This window comes from Onychostoma macrolepis, chromosome 05 (genome assembly GCF_012432095.1).
Source record: "Onychostoma macrolepis isolate SWU-2019 chromosome 05, ASM1243209v1, whole genome shotgun sequence".
NCBI classification, from domain to species: Eukaryota; Metazoa; Chordata; class Actinopteri; order Cypriniformes; family Cyprinidae; genus Onychostoma; species Onychostoma macrolepis.
Window position 1 is genome coordinate 6,427,229 of NC_081159.1, and position 15,692 is coordinate 6,442,920.

The 15,692-nt window shown below is 35.4% G+C and overlaps 1 protein-coding gene across 8 annotated transcripts in view; it reads left to right on the forward strand.

The window, feature by feature from the left end:
• The window catches only part of LOC131540840 (regulator of G-protein signaling 3-like), a 37,934-nt gene extending 27,958 nt beyond the window's left edge, over nucleotides 1-9,976 (forward strand). For 7 of the 8 annotated variants that reach the window (XM_058776120.1, XM_058776121.1, XM_058776119.1 and 4 more), the window contains 6 exons: nucleotides 3,621-4,415; nucleotides 4,584-4,654; nucleotides 6,507-6,611; nucleotides 6,898-6,959; nucleotides 7,159-7,325; nucleotides 8,585-9,976. In XM_058776120.1, coding sequence (XP_058632103.1) covers nucleotides 3,621-4,415; nucleotides 4,584-4,654; nucleotides 6,507-6,611; nucleotides 6,898-6,959; nucleotides 7,159-7,325; nucleotides 8,585-8,779 — 1,395 coding nt within the window. In that variant the 3' untranslated portion in view covers nucleotides 8,780-9,976. Of the gene's footprint in view, nucleotides 1-868; nucleotides 1,391-3,620; nucleotides 4,416-4,583; nucleotides 4,655-6,506; nucleotides 6,612-6,897; nucleotides 6,960-7,158; nucleotides 7,326-8,584 lie in introns of those variants that run through there. The other variant, XM_058776126.1, reaches the window with a different exon arrangement.
• The last annotated feature ends 5,716 nt before the right edge of the window (nucleotides 9,977-15,692 follow it).

Consider the following 15,692-nt stretch of genomic DNA (forward strand, 5'->3'; position numbering starts at 1 on the left):
GTGGAGCAAATTATTGCAGTTTTATCAAAGATTGTGCATACAAAAATTTCCCTGTAAAATAGTATGCGCAAGACCAGAAATACGTATTAAAGCCCCATGATATGTGATATAAACTTATTTTTTTAAACTAATTTTTTATACAGGGTGTAAATGTTGTGTGTGTATGTGTATGTGTGTGTGTGTATATATATATATATATATATATATATATATATATATACAGTCAAACCAAAAATTATTCAGACACCAGATGTAATTTTTTATATTTTTTTTACTAGTGCGTGCAGGACACTATAGTTAATTTATGTAAGTGAAGATAACAAAATAAAGTGAACTGTGACACATTATACCCAAAAGTTCTTCATACAGTGAAGAACATACCAGTAAAATTGAAGAAAAAAAAATTGGGACCAGAAATTATTCAGACACTTTGAACTGACCATGTTTTGCTTAAGTGTTTTTTCTTTAAATGCTAATGTGAACTTTTTACACCACAGACTGAATAAAATTAAGCATTGCTTGGTAATTGGTTGACCTAAATTGGTGATATCTAATTGTGTACTTAAATTTAACAGCTGAATACATACTTTTCTATCAAAGTTATCTGACATTATCAAGATGAATTTGTTCTGACAGTTTAACTGAATTCTTGTCATATTTTATTACCATTTTCTAAACTATAGTGAATAAACTGTGATATGTGAGAAATGTTGAAAGTGTCTGAATAAATTCTAAAATAAATAAATTAATATATATATATATATATATATATATATATATATAGTAGATACTGTAGACAGATATTTTATAAAAAGTTATAAAAGACGGTAGAGATGCTAAAGAGAATCTGATTGGAAAAAAAATCTGTGTTGTGCAACATCTTTAATATGTCTTGGGTGTTTTCCCTGTAAACTGTGAATTTTAAATGAGTAAAACAGTCATTTTCATCAACATTTGGGAGTACAGGAGCATATAAATGGTTTTGAAGCTAAGAGACGAGGACTGAATACCACAAAATTCCTATTTTGAGTTCATGGAGTCTTTAAGAACGTAAATATGGCCAATTATGATTTTGTGATCTACTTCAGCAGACTATGTTATGTGACAGACGCTCACTCCACTCCATACAGTGCACGTATGAGTTCAGCATAATGTTTATTCCTCTGTTTCTTATTCATGCTCTCTCTCACTTTCTCCACTCGGTGGGCGAGTGACATCAGGAGAGCAGCGACATCATCATCAGACTAGCACAAACAGACACGCGCATGTAACGGCGTGAAAGAGAGGGAGAGAGAAAGAGAGTGTAGAGAGAGAAAACAGGGCTGTTGTAATGCATTCTAGTATGATGGAGGACTACATTACTTGATTGTAGGGACAAAACATTACGAAGGTGAGGTCTTTTACATGTTGCTTTCTGCATGTTCTGTGTGTGCCTAGTGCTTTTGTAGTGTGACTGGTGGAAAATAGGGGTTTTTCATCTATAGCACATTCAGTGTGATCTGATGAGTGGCATGTGTGCATGCTGGATATATTAATTTGTTTTGAAATATTTAAGTTTGAAAATGCATTGTATCTTAACTGACTATAGTATGAAGTTGTTCAAGAAAAATCTTGTATGTTATTATCTAATGATCTAAGTGTAACATCTAAGTGTTTACCGTATACTTGAGTGAGCATCGAATAGGACTTCTGGCATTCTATCTACTCATATCAGTAATTTTTGTTTGCCTCTTTCTATCAGATCTTCTGTGCTGTGTCTTTAAAGAGCAGCAGAGCCGTCAGTCGCGCTGCCAGCAAACTACTTTATGAACTGATTGGATGTGTAGGGCGCATGAATACATTAACCTTTTCCTCTTAGATAGGGAGACATAAAATACAATTTTCATGTTTTTTTTCTCTTTCATTTTCTCCTTCTGCCTTTCCATTTCCTCTCTACCTGTCCCCCTGGAACATTAGAAAACAGTACTGAATATAATGGAGTATTGCAGAGTCGATATATTCTTTTTCCTTTTTTTAATTAATCATTCATTTCTAATGTAGTTTATTTATTTAGGTAGTTGGCTTTATATTGTTTCCACTTTTCTGAAGCTTTTAGCTCTTACACTCTGACTTGATTTGTGTAAAAATAATAACAGTATTTTCAAAATATACCCCCAGTAAATAAATAAATAAAATAAACAAATAACATGACAATATTGATTGCGATTAATGTTTGATGTCTCTGAAACCCAACCCCAAGAGAAGACCTCAGATGATGCTAACCCTGGAACAACATATAAAACTACAAAATTTTGCTTAACCGTAACGTTTAATTGCAATTGCAAAGTTTAATCGCAACGTATAATCATTGCAGTTAATAATGTTCACCATCTGTTTGCTTACGTAACGTTTGTAGCTAACTGCATGATTCTTACTGTACAATTCTGCCATAGTCACCACTAATAACCTACTCCTAAATATAATGTAGAAACGTAAAATTTTCTGTAAAGGTGCTTTGCAAAGATTTGTATCGTGAAAAGCGCTATACAAATAAACTTGAATTGAATTGAATTAATGTACTGTATTTTTATATCAAACATGAGGAGAAGTGTGGCCTTTTAAATGATGAGCAATGATTCATTTACAGTGTATGTGAATGAATTTAATTATTTACTAAATGACTTGGAATAAGCTATAATTCAGTTTGAATGATGCACAATTCTGTTTTCCCCATTTACTTATCACACATTCATTTATATATATATATATATATATATTAGTTCTGTCAAACGACTAATCGCATCCAAAATAAAGGTTTTTGTTTACAGAATATATGTGTATGTACTGTGTATATTTATCATATATGTATATATATATATATATATATATATATATATATATATATCCTGTCGTATATATAAATACACACACATGCATGTATATATTTAAGAAAAATATGTTATGTTTATATATTAAATATATTTATATATAATATAAATTATATGAATATAAATATATACATGTAAATACCTGTAAATATTTTCTAAATATATACTGTATGTGTGTGTCTTTATATGTACATAATAAAATATATTCTGTAAACAAAACGTTTATTTTGGATGCACTTAATCGTTTGACAGCACAAAAAATATATATATATATATATATATATATATATATATATTCTAATGTATAATAAAATATATTTAAAATACATTTTTACATTTTTACAAAACATTTTGTTTTTCGTTACATAAAATACAGTATTTTATGCTTTTTCTTATAATGCACAATTCTGTATTGCTTCCCCATTTACTTAACGTATGTAAATGTATATATATAATTATGTGCATAAATGATTTTAAACAGTACATTTTTAATAATTTTAATAAAATGTATTTATTTGCAATGTATCATGTTTTTCATTTACTTAAAAATACATAATTTTTATGTACATACATTTAAGACTGTGCTTTTGTGATTTTACATTGTATACACAAGTGTCAAGAGCTGAGAGCTTCTTTTTATGCTATTGTTTGTGCAAAATGGCATTCGTGTTTTTCATCAACAGCTTTTCTTCAGTCTTTATTGTTAAATCCAGAGCCATTTTTAAAATGTTGATTTCAATTGTGTATTGACAGATGCTGGAACCAAAAGCAGCTGAACAGGCTGCTGATCTGGGTCTGCTTGGCTTCAGCCCTCACAGTGTGTCTGAGCCCTGTTCCCCATCATGCCCCTCTGCATCGCCCATCATGAGAAGAACCAACTGCAGCTCTCCAGCTCAGCGGCTCTCCTACCCAGACCTGCACTGCAGCACTGGAGACGCCAGCCAAACCGCTCCGACCTCTCGAGACGCCTGCAAACCTCCATACCTGGAGACCTCCGAGATCTGGAAGGACAGACAGAAGGAGGTGAAAGGAGGTGGCCAAGAGTCAGAACTTGAGAAAAGGGAGCAGGGGGAGGGCGAGAGCGCTTCCGAGACCATCAGCGTTGGCGCCAGACCCACATCTTCATCGTCATCTTCCTCACCTCTAGTCATTCCTAGGCTGTGCCTGGATCGCTCCTTCAACGCAGATGCTTTGACCTCACCGTCCACTGACGATGATGAGGAGGAGGAGGAGGAGGAAGATGATGAGGACAGCGATGAAGGCTTTCTGAAGCGGAGGAGTATGGTGGAGTCATCTCCTAGCAGTGGGCAGCAGAGCGGAGGCTTGTGTGTGCAGAGGTCCCTCCACAGACGGACGCACAGCGAGGGCAGTTTGCTTCAGGAGCCTCGGTCTCCTCGCTTCATCTCCGACCAGGCCATCGACTGCATAGAGGTCAAGCGGGAACCTTCGGAGCGCTGGGCGGTTCCCTCGCCACAGACCCTGAGGAAAGAGCTCACCAAGAATGGAGGATCCGTCCACCAGATCTGTCTTCTCTTCACTGGAAGGAGGGTGCGTACAAAATTCATCTATATTAAATTACAGATACCACAATTTATTTGATGTCACTAGAATTAAATATGGTAAAACATGTCTGTTGTCCAACAGTTGATTCGCATTCGAAAATAATTGAATTTAGTTTAATTAATTTAAAATACGTCTTTTGTAAATCTTCCACAGGTTTGTGGCAAGCCAAACTGTAAATGTGACACAGGAAAAACAGGTGTCAAAAAGAAGAAATCCAAGAATCTGTGAGTCAAACCATTTTTTCTACTTCATTTGCAATTTAATGGAGTGAATCTCATTACTGTCATTGACAGGTTGGGGACATATTTCACCCCAAAACCAATAATCTTCTTATTATTATTTTGCAATTAAGAAATAAAAAGCCTATTTGGAGCACCATTAAATTTTGCATTTTTAAAATAGTTTTCATGACAGTGAAGCTGAAAATCTTATTGTCATTACTACATTATCAAAAATGTTTTATTAGGGGATTCATGTGGTAGCATCAGATTTTACTGGCTCAAAGCAACAAAAACAAATCAAAGGAATTATTCAATATGGCAATATGACTAATGTCTTGACACCATAAGGTTATATCAACAAAAGCCATTTTGCATTATAGTAATGAGAATTATCATAAAAATACCTCATTATCATGAAAATAATGTAACAATAAAAAACTTAATAGCCCTACAAATAGGCTCAATTTTCTTCACACAAAATATAATGTCTTGTTTGTTTGTTTTTTTCTTTTGATTTTAGATTAATCTGGACTATTTATTATTTGCTCTGTCATGTTTTTCATTTACATTGAAATACAGTATACAGTATTCCTTTTTTTTTTTTTTTTTTTTATTAAAATTTGAATGTTCCTACAAATAGGCTTAAAGGAATAGTTTCCCCCAAAATGTACTCACCCACAGGCCATCCAAGATGTAGATGAGTTTGTTCATTGGAACAGATCTGCAAAAATTTAGCATTATATCACTTGCTCTCCAATAGATCCTCTGCAGTGAATGGGTGCCGTCAGAATGAGAGTCCAAACAGCTGATAAAAACATCACAATAATCCAATTTTCAAACAGTTGCTTCCAGCTAAAATATGAGTCTTATGTTCATAATATTGCTCTCCTTAAAGGGTTAGTTTACCCAAAAATGAAAATTCTCACCTTCATGTCGTTTCAAACCCGTAAGACCTTCGTTCATCTTCAAAACACAAATTAAGATATTTTTGATGAAATCCGAGAGCTTTTTGACCCTCCATAAACAGCAACAAGCGTACTGTTTGTGCGCAAAGAAAGCAAAAAAATAAAATAACGAAGTCAGCAGCACCAAACGCATGCGTCGTGGTACTTCCATGAATTAAGACGAAGACTCACACAGAAAGAAAGAAATTGTTGAATCAAGTCGTTTGTGCACAAAAAGTATTCTCGTAGCTTCATAAAATTAGGGCTGAACCACTGATGTCACATGGACTATTTTGATGATGTCCTTATTACCTTTTGGGCCTTAAATGTGTCAGTTGCTTTGCTGTCTATGCAGGGTCAGAAAACTCGGATCTCATCAAAAATATCTTAATTTGTGTTCCGAAGATGAACAAAGGTCTTACAAGTTTGGAATGACATGAGGATCCATAATTAATGAAAGAAATTTCATTTTGGGGTGAACTATCCCTTTAAAGATGGATTTGTTTCTATTGGTGAGCAAGTGACGTAACACAAAATTTCTCCATATCTGTTCTGATAAAGAAACAAACTCATCTGCATCTTAGATGGCCTGAAGGCGACTAAATGTCAGCAAATTTCCTTTTTTAAAACCTATTCCTTTCATTTTCTTCATGCTACATATCATTTCTTGTTATAAGAAATGTAGCCATGTAACCATGAGATATTTAGGTGTTCTGGTTTAAGAGATGTGAATGTAATGCTTTCCATTCTCAGGTTCACTAGAGGAAAGCATTATTTATGCCTTTACTATCTATGTTCCTCCTACAATAAAGTTCACGACTATAACCGGAATACATTTCCTGCCAGAAGCACTTGAGTGAACAGTTAGATAATAAATCACCTGATGTGATGCCTTTTGTCTTGTCACACAGGGCCAAAGACATGAAAAACCGTCTGACTTTTCTGCGGAAGAAGACCAACGACAGACATGGAAGCAATCCAGCCAGCAAGCTTGAGAGAGTCCTTAAGTCAGACAAGTGAGTCCACGTGATTGTTTCCTCGTTCACCCGAGCTGACTCCCGGCGCACAGCACTGCGTGTCATATGCGTATCAGTGTTTTTAAGTATTGAGAGAGTCATTGATGAGCACTGAATGGGTGCACAGGCTGAGCTTTGATGTATGAGTGTTGAGTGTGCAATCAAAACAACAGTGACGTTTTTGAGTTATTGAGTAGATGGCCTACTTTGTGCGCTATAATTATCTGTGAATGGGTCATTAGTGTGAGTCATGGCTTTGTTGACCGCTCTGTCTGCTCATCCACAGGCCGACTCCAGAGGAAGCTCTCAAATGGGCAGAGTCGCTTGATGCGCTGCTTTCTCACAAATGTAAGATATGTCTCATTCATTATGACAGCTGTGTTGATCTCTGCACCGCAGCAGCTGTTACTGCTGTTTTAAACCATGTTGTTTATCCATATTAACCTCTGCTCCAGGATCCAAATCCAGATTTACCCCAGATTCTCTTTAGCACTCATTCTGCGTTTTCTAATAAGCGTTAAGAGTAATTTTCTCTTCGCTTCTTCAGATGGCCTGGTGGTTTTCCGCTCTTTCCTGCAAACTGAGTTCAGTGAGGAGAATCTGGACTTCTGGCTGGCCTGTGAGGACTTCAAGAGGATCAAATCACTGTCCAAAATGGCATCCAGAGCAAAGAAGATATTCACTCAGTACATCTCCATACAGTCTTGTAAAGAGGTAAGATGAAAAAATGTTTTTCAGGTTTTCATATTAAGAAGCTAAAGTTTAGTTATGGTGGTTCTTGGTCACTAAAATAACGTGAAGTCATTTTGCAGACTGTGTGGCATTAATAATTTGGTCAAGATGATCAGTAAAGGTAAAGCATCTTTAATTCAGTAAAGATAAAGATTATTCTTCATTCTAAATTTTGTACAATTGCGCAGAATTTAACAAATCATACATACATTTTATTTTTATTTTTTTACTGTTTTTTAAATGTCCTCTGGTAGAGATTTTTTTTTCCAACAGATTCAAGACACAAAAAAAAACTTGAAAGAAAAAATAAAAACGACAAGGGTGACAATATAAAGATTTCAGTCCAGTTTACCTAAATCTAATAATGCACGTGCCAAGTTCTTATAAATGTATTTTTATTTATATTATGACAAAATGTAAATGCAAAAATCTTAATCATTAATTTTTGATTACTTTCTAAATGTTTTATACCATCTGACAACCTAAAGTAATGTTGCATTTCATAAAAGGTAAATGTTTAAAGAAACTTACTGAGCTTGCTATGCAGTTATCTTTTATTTTTTTCCCCCACGTTTTCTTGACACAAAAATGCTCCTTGCATTTTAGTTATAGAACAGTGAGTTTGATTTGACAGGAAAACGTTTGCATGTTAATAACATATTACTACAGTCTTACTACGTACTTGAAAGAAACAACCATATAAGATTATGCCAAAATACTTAAGGGTTTTTGTACAAGAATTTCAGCCTTTGAAAGAGACTTTTTCTTCTTGATCTCAGGTCACCATGACATTTTGAGTCTACGCTTAAAAGAAGAACCTAGACTAATTTGAATTCAGAAATATGGCATATTCCAGTCACAGAACTGCATTTGTAATGTTTTTTAAGCAAATGGTTTAGTCCAAACCAAAAAAATCTAATTTATATACAGGAATTATACAGAAATGTACATACAGTTGTGTGTGTGGAGAATTGTGAAAATAGAAGAAATAATGCATTGAGCTGAAAAAATGAACAATCAAAATTCTATCTCTTAGTTTACTTGTTTTCAGCAATAACATGTCCAATGCAATTTCAACTAAAGTGTCATGCCGTTTTTCTTGGACAGGATTCGTTTGTGTGAGATTTTTTTTTTTATTTGACTTGCAATTTGTAATTGATTCCAGAGAGCAGATGTGCCAGAAAACCAATCCAAAATGAATATGAAAAGCGTCCTAAGCAGTCTCTTGTTTTATTTCCAAGGTTAATCTGGACTCGTACACAAGGGAGCACATCAAGGAAAACATGGAGAACATCTGCGCAGATTGCTTTGACCTGGCTCAGAGCAGAATCTTTGGACTAATGGAAAGAGACTCGTACCCTCGATTCCTCCGCTCTGACATTTACCTGGAATTAACCAACCAAAAGAGACCCGGCTCTGCCGCAGATCCATCTTAAAGCTATGACGACAACCGGTAAACTTTTTTTAGATCAGTATTGCTGGAGACGTAGTAGAACAGGACGTGTCTACAATCACATAATCCACTGATGCACAGCTTCATATTGAAACGTCAGTCAGCTAAGCACCTTGGAGAGCTCAGCCCGATGGATCATTGCATGGACAGATTGTTTTTGGACGCTTCTGTGCTGCACCCTGTTGGACGGTCGCGGCAATAAGATGGCGATAAATGTGTAATGAACATGCTGGAAGTGTTTGCCAGTGCCCAAAACACCTTCGCACCTGTTGACCCAGTGGCAGTACATAGAGGGTGCAAAGCATGATGGGTTTGGGAAAAAAGAGAAATTTTGGTACTGTTTTGTTCAGCTTTACCAATATACATTTTCACTTTTCTTTCCTGCACAGATCTCAACACAGACCCTAGTGAGATGATATTGGACAAAACTAAGTTAGTTATTGTTTTTTTATTTTATTTGAGTTGCAGTTGACAGCATGTTTATGTTCTCTCAATACTACTGACAGAACACTAATTCTTATTACTTTCAAGGGCTTTGGTAATATTTCTACATCTGTTCTCCATGTAGTGGCCCCGTGGCTCTAATCCCTTATCTTTTACAAGTGCAATATACAGTTAGTTATTCTTATTAATATTTCTTTAACAAAAACAGTATATTAAAGGGGTCAGACGTTTTTTTTTATATATACACACACATATACATAGTGTACAAATGTTCTCCCGTAATGCATCATACAGGCATAGTAAGTTCAAATAAAAGAAAATGTGATTCCTGATGTAAATAACAGAGGCTGAGATATACAGACTAACAGTTATAGTGATGTTAAAACTGAAGGTATTCTGTTTGTTGCCGTTGCTGTTAGTCGGTTGATCACGTCAAAGAAACCAGAATAACAACAAAGAAGCCAGAGTTTGTGTGTAATAGTGGTTTAACATAGAGGAGCATGCGCTGTACATAGATGTTTGTGTTCTGTGTTGATTTACACATTTATTTACCAGTTAGCTCTATGGGAGACTCATGTTTGGCAAATACAGTGTCGATTTCCTCCTGCCTTCTTCCTAACAATATCCTTCCTTCTGTAATAATTCTTGTATTTATTTGTGCGGTCATATTTCACTCACTACTGCCTTCATATGTAACATACTTTCATCAAATAAAATTACATTCAAGTGAGGTCAACTGGGTATTTATTTTTGAAAATGATCATTCATTTGTATCATTGTATTGTTTTGAAATGCCATAGGATTTTAATATATTGCTCTTATGAAGAGGCTGTACATCTAAAATCATTTATTTAAATTGAAATGAAAGAGAAATATTTAAATAAAAACTGTATTAAAATACTGAAGAACAAAATACTGTACATAGAAAATTATACATATATGAATATATGAAAAGGTTATGCACCTAAAAATCCCAGAGGGCAGCAAAGCTCTAGAATAATGCAAATAATCCAAAACTTTCACGATTTAGAGATCATTTATTTTAAATTGATTTTTTTTTTTGAACATAAATGTGTAAATAGGGTTAAAAAAAATATGTATGAAATGTATATAGAAAGACATAAAAAATGAAAGTAACTAAATGACGAAGTTTATTCACTGTCTCTGTCCCATGAAAGCAGAGATGGTGGCAAATACTGGGGTGTGGGAGCACAGTGCTTCCTCTTACTTTCGCCTGGGTTTGACCCCTCGTGCAGCTGTTGAAGGTGTGGAACACACTCCTTTAAACTTGATGTTGTACGAAAACAAATTAAAGGAAATTATCCGTGTGGAAGAAAACAGCAACATAATTAGAGGAAAGTGAAAACCATGTTTTGCCTAATATATAATGAAAGCTTTTGATTTCGCACTGCCTCTGATCCAAACGTTTCTACGAACAACTATTCACTATATGCATACTTTTATGACAGATTGCACCACCGTGTTTACACCACATGTTTACCCAGTAATGCATCAACAATTACTTGTAAGAGTTATTTCCCCAGGGCGGCTCTGCAGGTATGACACAGACACTGCAAAACATTTACACAGTACAGGATCTACCTGTGTTTCTAACTTGTGTTTCATAGATGTAAAAAATGAATACATTTACTGTACATCCCAGTTCATAAGAAAGCCGCTCTTATATGTGCAATGAGGTTCCAAAAGCAGATGTTCAGTGAACACAAATGATCTGCGCTGGTGAGTCATACAGCTTCATTAATAACCGTGTAAGTGAAGGAAAGGACTTAGGACATGCTTTCTCAGACGCAGACAGCCAACAGGTCAAGTGGGTGATGGTGATGACGCACACAATCCAGATGTCTTTACTATAAGGAGGATGACTGTTGTGTAAAATGAAGCCTATTTAAAGAAGATGAATGAATCCTGAAATATGCATTACAACATTTTCATATCTCAGTAAATAAAAACGTATAGCTACAGATATTTTCCCAACAATTCCGTAATTGTCAGTCTAATGAAAAAAACTTGTTTTTCTTTCAATTAATTTTTAAGAATGAAATAATCCTGTTTTATTAAATTAAGTTAAATTATAAGAAATGAAATATTCTGAATTAGTATCAAAATCATATCTAAATGTGATATCTAGCCATAAAAAATAATGTAAAATGTTAAAATAGACATTTACCATATTGTCAATTAAATCCTGAAATCTGCATAATTGCCCGATCTAAACAAATAAATCAAACGTATAGCTAGAATATACACTTTCCATATTAACAGTTAAAATCTGTTTACTTCAATTAAAAATCAAATAAAAAGGACACCAAAGATGGTATGTTCAAATTTTCACGCTTTCAAATTTTTAAATAGATATTTTGTGGCTTTCAGGTTCAAATCATTTTTAAAAAGTCTGTGAATTGTTAAAGAAATACATGTATTGTTATTGTTATTGAAATACGTGTATTGAAATGAAATGTTCAAGATTCTCCTTCATCTTCAAGAAATGGCTAAAAACACATCTCTTCCATCTGTATTTGACCCTCTAACTCTAGCACCCTCTATTCTAATTCTATTCTTAAAAAAAACAAAAAACAAACGTGTCCCTTTTAGACTTGAACTCTATTCATTTACTAACTGCTTGTTTTCTTATTTTCTTTTTGTATTCTATCTGTTTTCTTTTTATTTATTATACATTTAACAAAAGCAAAAAAGGCCTCTAACACTAGCTTGCTCTATTCTTTTTCTATTCTGTCTGTTTTATTTTTATTTATTATATAGGCTAATTGAAAAAAAAAAGTTCCAATGTCCTCATTTGTAAGTCGCTTTGGATAAAAGCGTCTGCTAAATGACTAAATGTAAATGTTATTCTGTGCATGGTGGTATTAAATTGCTGATATTAGGTATGTAAGATCTTCAGGATCCTTTCATTCACACCCATAGATGGTGCTACAATCATACTTTTGAGCTGTTATTAAAGAGTCATACCGCCTGACCCAACAGTCTACATTTAGACAGATAGAGGGATGGTAGGGAAATGATGGGGATGTGTTTCTGCAGTTCTGTGAGTTTGAGGGGTGGGAGAGCACTCTCAGTATGAAGGGAATGTGAGGACAGGAATCACCCTCCGCTAACTTCACCAGCCTGCTTCAGCTGTGGCTTATACGCAAACATCAATAAAGCCTTGCCTTTCTTAGAAAAGAGCCGTACTACACCTGTAATGACGCAGACAGGCAAATGCCTCCTAAAATTGTGGCAACAAAAAGATTTTCAGTGTGAAATGAGTCTGGGGTGTTTTTTACTTTCACCTGGAATGTTTGTTTTCACTGCAAATGAAGCATGCAGTAATGTACAAACATATAATTGGGCGCACAAACATGAAGTGTTTTGTTTTTGTTTGGATTTATTATTATTATTATACATTTTGTTATGCCTTAAAACGGTATGTACACAGAAATGTGAAATTTAGACCAAATGTTTTTTTATGTGCACAGATTCCTTGGCTCATGATCTAGACATCCCGCATACCTTCATTTATTTCTGCCTGGAAAAGTTTTCTGCCATATTGGATTTTTTTTTTGAAAAACACTTTTGCAGACTAGTCCTAGTTTTTTTTTTTTTTTGCCAGATCTCCACCAAATTTGGCATCCATTCAGTCTGTAGTGCCTTTATAAACAGTCATGAAAACATTCCGTACTTTTAATTCAACATGACTGCCAAACACCAATAAATAATGTTGGGTATGGTTTATTTTGTTACAATGGATAATTAAAAAGTAACTGTAATGGAATCTGGTGCATGTAGGCCTATGTATAATTTCAGTTTTTTCAATTTAAAGTCAATTTGTAGTGCCAAAATAATGATAAACATTAAAATGCCTGTAACTGGGACTATTGGCTCAAGTGCCCTGACTTTTATTTATCGAGATCCCAGAGAGGTACATGAGGACAACCGAAAACAAAACTTGGGTTTTATGCAAGGACAGAGTCTGAAAAAAATTCAAAGTTTCATCTCATTTGAACAGAAGGGCGGCACTATAACAGTGGACAACAAGAAATAACACGATTGTGATTAATGTTTACGAATTTGTTTAAACATTGTGTCAGTAAAAAAAGACAACAGCTTTAGAATATGAACAATACTTAACTTTTTGGCTTAAGTGGGCCATATTCGGACGCTGATAGCCTAATTTCTTCTTGCAGCTTTACTGTGTTATTTAGCTTACTGTCAAAACTCAGATTCGTTTTTTTTTTTTTATTCAGAAATGCAACAGGCGACGTGTAAACCCTTCTGGAAGAGGTCCACATTCAGAAACGCATTAAACTTTCAGCATTCCTCACTGCTCCCTAAGGTCCATCATTATTTTAATTAACGTCTTCTTGCGCAGTATGTGTTCACTCTTGATTGATGGCTAAATTCAGATAAGTGCAGATGCGACGTGCTGTCAGGTGCCGGCAGGAGCACACGGACTGCACTTTTTATGGCTGCACTCTTTCTCTTTTTTTTCTGCCGTAAAGGATGAACTCATCGCTAAAAATGGATCCCGGTTCCTTCCTCATCACAGGCCTCATCATCAGCAGATTGGAGAACGGGCGATGAGCCAGGAGTCTTCATCTCTTAAAGGCACCCAGCCCTTTTTCTTTTTGTCGCTCTCTCTCCTTCTTTCTCCGTTCACTCTTCTTTCGCTCTCAGGTAGCCAATCACGTACAGGAGCGTAACACAGGCCCCCCATCAATGTCCCCATATTTTGACGGGTGTTAAGGCAGCCTATAAATAAATAGCCTACCTGCTGTAGGCCTACAGTCCCTCAAGCTGCGTGCGCAATAAACTGCTTCTTTGCTGACAAACTGATTGACATTTGAAAGTTGTTTCCTACCATAGGTAAATATCCACCTCCTCCAGCGCCTACGACTTAAATTGATCCTGCTGAGAAACCACTGCAAACGAATCAGTGTGTGCGTGAATCGAATGAATAAAACTGAATCGCGAACAATTTCAGATCCCTCTTACAAACCAGTTTGACCGATAAGATCAAAAGATTGATTCATTCGGATGCTACACCGCTGATAGAAAACTGAAATATTATCAGGAAGAAATGATTTTCAGGTCATTATGTAATCTCCACAGACAGGGAAACATCCCAGCGTCTTTGTACCAAATGTCAGCAGATCGAATTTGAAGATTGGGCTGAAGACGAATTGACAGGCTACAGCAAATGTTTCTCTCTTTCAATAATCGGGCAGACTGTTGCTCCAATCCTGAGCTCCAAGAGAACAAGGTTTATGCAATCATTTCATTACTCCATCATCCAGAGAAAAGTCCATCAGTAGATAATTTTGGGGTCATTTGGCTGCTGTCCAAATCAGTGGGTCAGGGCTCATATTATGTTTGACAGTGATCTACTGTTGCTGAGAACATTCACAGCCCACACAGAAAAACGGTGTAAAGTTAACAACGTGTAACCATTGTTTGCCTGTTATTTAATTCACTGTCATAGACACTCTTAATATCACTGAAGATCATATGAGGAGCAACCTGGTCCATTCTAAACTATCATTTAATCGTTTAAACATATGGGCAGCCCTTCAGGTTCTGTGTACAGCAGAATCATTCAGTCCTTTTTACCATGTTTGCCTGCCTTCTTTCACTGCCTCAAATGTTTCCTATTATGTCTTTCATTTTTCCCGCTGTAAATACTCCACTCTCAAAAGTCTCTGCCAATGTTTGAAATACTCCAAAGTTTTCATTTTGCATCATTCACCCCCAAAGTATGCTTAAGTCAGTCTCCTTCAAACAGTGCCATGAACTGATTAGAAAAATATGGACAATTATAGACAGCTTAACCTCTTTTCTGAAAAAAAAAAAAAAAAAACTGAGGCTGGTTTGTATTTCCTCAGTCTCTAACCTGAGTCCAGAGAAGAGCCAAGGAAAATAAATGTTAATGGTGTATTCCTCAGAGTGGGTTTTATATTATTAACGTTAAGGGAAGCTTCCAAAAAAACATATGTGGCAAAAAAAAAAAAAACATAAAAACAATCTCATCGACCATGCTGGCACATCCCTGGTGCCTCCAAAGGTCATTTAAGGCTGACTCCACAGCAGATTTGCAAGCTCAAGGGCAGGAGACCAAAGGCAGTACACAAGTCATATGGTAAGGCAGCAGGCTCCAAATATGAGTTTTATTGAAATATTTACAAGGCTTTTGGTGTAAGGAGAGAGCAGAGAGAGCAAGAACAACAAACAAATAACAAACGAACATCCATTGCTAAACAATTTAGTTGCCAGTGGTTAACGGACGCTTTTATATTGATGTCCTGCTCAGTGACTTTTTAATGATGTTATTAGTAAGAATTTCAAAAAGTCTATGTGTTTTCTGCCAAGGTAATGGTAATGTTTTGTGCAGTCCACACTCATTTTTTAATGGGTAGCAGTTAAAACAGTTTTTTTTTTTT